The sequence below is a fragment of the Sapajus apella genome, unplaced genomic scaffold (assembly GCF_009761245.1).
Source record: "Sapajus apella isolate SASKATOON/1434 unplaced genomic scaffold, GSC_monkey_1.0 scaffold130, whole genome shotgun sequence".
NCBI lineage: Eukaryota > Metazoa > Chordata > Mammalia > Primates > Cebidae > Sapajus > Sapajus apella.
The window spans coordinates 2,426,510-2,431,966 of record NW_022437070.1 but is presented as its reverse complement, the minus strand read 5'-3'; the positions used below and the strand labels follow the sequence as shown (position 1 = coordinate 2,431,966).

The window sequence follows — 5,457 nt, the reverse complement described above, 5'->3', positions numbered from 1 at the left end:
CTCTTGTTACCCAGGCTGGAGTGCAATGGCGCGATCTCGGCTCACCACAACCTCCGCCTCCTGGGTTCAGGCAATTCTCCTGCCTCAGCCTCCTGAGTAGCTGGGATTACAGGCACACGCCACCATGCCCAGCTAATTTTTTGTATTTTTAGTAGAGACTGGGTTTCACCATGTTGACCAGGATGGTCTCAATCTCTTGACCTCGTGATCCACCCGCCTTGGCCTCCCAAAGTGCTGGGATTACAGGCTTGAGCCACCGCGCCCAGCCTACACCTGGCTAATTTTTGTATTTTTCGTAGAGACAGGGTTTCACCATGTTGTCCAGGCTGATCTCAAGCCCCTGACCTCAGGCGATCCACCTGCCTCGGCTTCCCACAGTGCTGGGATTACAGGCATGAGCCACCACCGCACCGGACCCCTCTCCCCTCTTTAGGGCTGCCCATCCTCCTTCCTCCTAATGTCCCTTCCAGAGGGCTGAGAGCTCAAAATCTGACTCCAGCCACTTCTCTCCACCTCCTCAGCCTCCACTCTGGTTCCAGCCACCAGGGTTTCACCCTTGGACCACTAAAGTCACCTCCTCACCAGCTCCTTCCCTATACCTTCGCCCCCTAGAAGTCTGTCCCTACACTAAGTCCTCATGTCCCTCCTCTGATCAGAGCTGGTGGGTGGCTCCTGGCTCAGAGGGAAAGTCAAAGCTGTTACCATGACCCACAAGGCTCTAGATCTGTCCCTGCTCCTTGCCTCAGGGACCACACCTTCTACCACTTCCCCCTAGCTTTCTCTGCTCCAGCCCCACTGGACTTCGGCTGCTCTTAAACGTGGCAGGCTTCCTCTGACCTCAGGGCTTCTGCACTGGCTCTTCCCTCCACCCCAGATGTCTGCCTAGCTCACTCCTTCACCTCTTTCATGTCTCTGCCAACATGTCACCTCCTCAGGGCCCTCCCTTGACCTTCCTGTCTAAAGTAGGAAAGGGCCGGGCATGGCGGCTCACACCTGTAACCCCACACTTGGGAGGCTGAGGTGGGCTGATCACTTGAGGTCCAAAGTTCGAGACCAGCCTGGCCAACATGGTAAAACCCCATCTCTACTAAAAATACAAAAATTAGCCGGGCGTGGTGACATGCGCCTGTGGTCCCAGCTACTCCGGAGGCTGAGGCAGGAGATGCTTGAAACGGGGAAGCAGAGGTTGCAGTGAGCCAAGATCACGCCACTGCACTACAGCCTGGGTGACAAAGCCAGACTCCGTCTCAAAAAAATAAATAAGTAGGAAGGTCCTCTCCCCCATCACGCCCTATATCCTTAGCTTACTTTCCTTTTCTTTGTAGCCAATACTCATCACCAATTGATTGTTTTCCCTTAGGAAGGAGATTTCTCTCTCTTTTTTTTTTTTTTTTGGAGACAAAGCCCTGCTCTGTCTCCCAGGCTGGAGTGCCTGGCCAGATCTCAGCTCACTGCAACCTCTGCCTCCCAGGTTCAAGCAATTATCCTGCCTCAGCCTCCCAAGTAGCTGAGATTACAGGCACCTGCCACCACACCTGGCTTTTTTCTTCTTTTTTTTTTAATAGAGACCATGTTTCGCCATGTTGGCCAGGCTGGTCTCGAACTCCTGACCTCAAGCAGTCCACCCGCCTTGGCCTCCCAAAGTGCTGGGATTACAGGTATGAGCCACTGCGCCTGGCCAATTTTTGTATTTTTAGTGGACACAGGGTTTCACAATGTTGAAATGATGAGATCTTGGCTCACTGCAACCTCTGCCTCCCAGGTTCAAGCAATCCTCCTGCCTCAGCCTCCCAAGTAGCTGGAACTACAGGCATACGCCACCACGCCTGGCCAATTTTTGTATTTTTTGTAGAGACAGGGTTTCACCATGTTGGCCAGGCTGGTCTGGAACTCCTGACCTCAAATGATCCACCCGACACGCCTCCCAAAGTGTTGGGATTACAGCCATGAGCCACGGCTTCGGGCCTTTAAGAAGATTTCAATATTGCCAGGTCCTTTCATTTACCAAAATTTGTGTAAAGTACAGATTTGTTTTTTAATTGCAAAACCTGACAATTTTTAAACACGAGCAATAAATTCATGTCTTGAAAAATCAGGGTGCTGGCCTTGTAAAACACATCAGGGGCTACCTGCTGAATGTCAGTTTCTGGCCGCCGCCTTAGCCCTCTCTTAGAACCACCCTTCCATTTCACAGATGGGGAAGGTGGGACCTGTGGAAGGCCAAGGACTGTTTTCCCAAGTCGACCGTGGCCCCCAAATCCACTAACCCACACCCTGGTCCCACAGGGCCCCTCCTATCCTCTTCCTCCTAACACCCCCCAGCCTCCCAGGGGTCCCGCATCTCCTTGTCCTACCACTGCAGGAGGGACCGCATCCTCCTCGAGGGGTATCACAAATTTCTTCCTTGCTGGCGGCCCTGCGGGCTGGGGCACTCCCTCCTTGTCCTTCCCAGGGTCCATCTGGAGCCTGAAAGGGAAGGTGCCAGGAGCGAGTGAGCCATCGGCGTCTGCGTTCTCATCCCCTACCAGGAACCCCCACTCACAGCCGTCCCAACAAAACTCCCAGAGCTCCTTAGCGTCAAGCCCCAAACACCTAGCGCCCGAGGCTCTATAAAGCCCCGCCCCTTTGACCTACACCTTCGGCTCGCCCCGCCCCTTACAGGTCCACAAGTCCCATCGCTCCGCCCCTCGCCCCCACCGTCCACCGCCTTCCGTTCGCCCGGCCCCCAGGGCTAGCATCTGGACGCCCTCCCAACGCCTGGCCTTGTCCATCTCTCAGACTCAGCAATGATTGGCTTCCGCGGCTGCCAATCTCCACCCGCAGTCTTCGCCTCCCGCCCCTCTTGTCCAAGACTGGCGGGTTCCGCACCGCAAGGCCTCCCTCACCTGCGGTTCTTGGAGCCTTAGGGGAAAGGCTGGAGGAGGATCGAGGCGGCCCACCGCCAGCTCGGCCAGCGCGGCCCAGGGCTCGCCGCACTTCCGGCCTCTCTGGCCCCGCTCCCCAGGAGAGTAGAGCATACAGCGAGGCGATCGCTGTGCAACTCTCTATGGTCCTGGAGGACCGCGGAGGTCGTGGGAGAAGACAGGTGTAACCTCAGAGGCTCTGGCTCCCAAACTGTTCAGTTCCAAAGCCCTTATTGAGCGCTTCTGTGTGCCCAGGCCCCGGGCAGGACTTAGTAGAGAAGAGATCACAAGAGATCCAACTTGGTCCCTCCTCTCAGTGCGGAGAGACTTAAGTTTGAATCCCAACTTAGCCATTGACTTGACCTCAGTTTCCCCATTCATTCATTTACTCCACACCTATTCCCCCCGCGCGCTTCCTCTCTTCCCGGTCCTGTGCGAGTCCGTGCTGGTGACACAGCAGTGACCAACGACAGCCCCGTGTAGTCCTCCCGGAGCTTACTTACGGTTTAGTTTAGGGACACAGACATCACAAACCGTGTTGACCTAGAATGGGTAGGTCTGGGATGGGAGATCCCGGGAGAGCCGTAGGAAGGGGGTCAGGGAGAGCGCCTGACTCAGCCCCGGAGTCCGGAAGGGCTTCCTGGAGGAAGGGACATCTGAGCAGGGGGGCCTGGCTGATGAGTTAGTATTAGTCACTTCCTGAAAGGATAGTATCACACTGTTCTGACTTGCAACTCTCTGATTACTCAGGAAATGGAACGTTTCTGTGAATGTATTGGTCTTATAAATTATGTCTTCTGTGAATTGCTTGCTGATATTCCCTGTCCATTTTTAAAATGGGTTGTGTGCCTTTTTTATTACTACTAATTTGTAGGAGCACTTTATGGATTCTGATTCTAATCCTTAGTTCCATATATTGCAAACATTTCCTCCTAGTTTGTACTTCGGGTTTTAAAGTTTAGTTATTTTTGGCACAGAAGTTATTTGTGTTTATGTGAAACTATTTATCAATCTATTCCGTTCTGACTTTTGTTTTGGTGTGTTGTTTAAGAGCACTGCCATAATCCAGGGTCATAATGATATATTCTATCGTTTCTTTTATCTATGTAAAAGATAAAAGCCCCGTGTTGTCTTCCTGGAGCTTACGGTTCCATGAGGGACGTAGACATGTTCCCAAACCATGATGATCTAGAATGAGCAGGTCATCTGTCCTTAATCCATGTAAGATTTATTTATTTATATATTTTTGAGACGGAGTTTTGCTCTTATTGCCCAGGCTGGAGTGCAATGGCCTGGTCTGGGCTCACTGAAACCTCTGTCTCCTGGATTCAAGCAATTCTCTTGCCTCAGTCTCCTAAGTAGCTGAGATTCTAGGTGTGCCACCACCACACCTAGCTAACTTTTGTATTTTTAGTAGAGATGGAGTTTCACCATGTTGGCCAGGCTGGTCTTGAACTGCTGACCTCAGGTGATCTGCCCGCCTCAGCCTCCCAAAGTGCTGGGATTACAAGTGTGAGCCACTGTGCCTGGCCAAGATTTATCGTTGAAAGTCCACCGGGCACAGTGGCTCATGCCTGCAATACCAGCACTTTGGGAGGCCAAGGCGGGTGGATCACTAGGTCAGGAGATTGAGACCATCCCGGCCAATATGGTGAAATCTCTTCTCTACTAAAAATACAAAAAACAATTGGCTGGGTGTGGTGGCATGCACCTGTAGTCCCAGCTACTCGGGAGGCTGAGGCAGGAGAATCGCTTGAACCCAGGAGGCAGAGGTTGCAGTGAGCTGAGATCGCGCCACTGCACTCCAGCCTGGATAACACTGTGAGACTCCATCTCAAGGGGAAAAAAAATGCACCTAGGTAGTGGTTTATGAGTGATAGAACCAATTGTCTCAAGTTAACCAAAGGTAGATCTTTTCTCCACTATTCTGAAATTTTGCCTTTATCCCAGAGCAAATTCCCATAGACAAACAAGCCTATTTCTGACGTTTCTGTGCTGTTCATTGATCTTTTTATTTGTTATTTCCTGCATGTGCGTGACCATCCCTCTGTTTCCTTCACATCAATCTTTCATCGATGGATGTGTGTCTCTGTGTCTACATTAAACCCTGTCTCTACTAAAAACACAAAATTAACCGGGTGTGGTGGCACGTGCCTATAATGCCAGCTACTCAGGAGACTAAGGCAGGAGAATTGCTTGAACCTGGGAGGTGGAGGTTGTGGTGAGCTGAGATTGTGCCACTGCACTCCAGCCTGGGAAACAAAAGTGAAACTCTGTCTCAATTAAAAAAAAAAAAAAAAATTTAGGCCGGGCGCGGTGGCTCAAGCCTGTAATCCCAGCACTTTGGGAGGCCGAGGCGGGTGGATCACGAGGTCAAGAGATCGAGACCATCCTGGTCAACATGGTGAAACCCCGTCTCTACTAAAAATACAAAAATTCAGCTGGGCATGGTGGCGTGTGCCTGTAATCCCAGCTATTCAGGAGGCTGAGGCAGGAGAATTGCCTGAACCCAGGAGGCGGAGGTTGCGGTGAGCCGAGATCGCGCCATTGCACT

General features: G+C 52.0%; 1 protein-coding gene across 8 annotated transcripts in view; it reads right to left on the bottom strand.

Moving 5' to 3' along the window:
• Positions 1–5,457, bottom strand: part of ERCC1 (ERCC excision repair 1, endonuclease non-catalytic subunit) — a 40,059-nt gene that overhangs the window by 11,870 nt on the left and 22,732 nt on the right. For 2 of the 8 annotated variants that reach the window (XM_032262646.1, XM_032262647.1), the window contains exon 2: positions 2,355–2,466. In XM_032262646.1, the coding sequence (XP_032118537.1) occupies positions 2,355–2,459 (105 nt within the window). In that variant the 5' untranslated portion in view covers positions 2,460–2,466. Of the gene's footprint in view, positions 1–2,354; positions 2,467–2,542; positions 2,617–2,659; positions 2,761–2,885; positions 3,425–5,457 lie in introns of those variants that run through there. The other 6 variants (XM_032262644.1, XM_032262643.1, XM_032262640.1 and 3 more) reach the window with 6 other exon arrangements.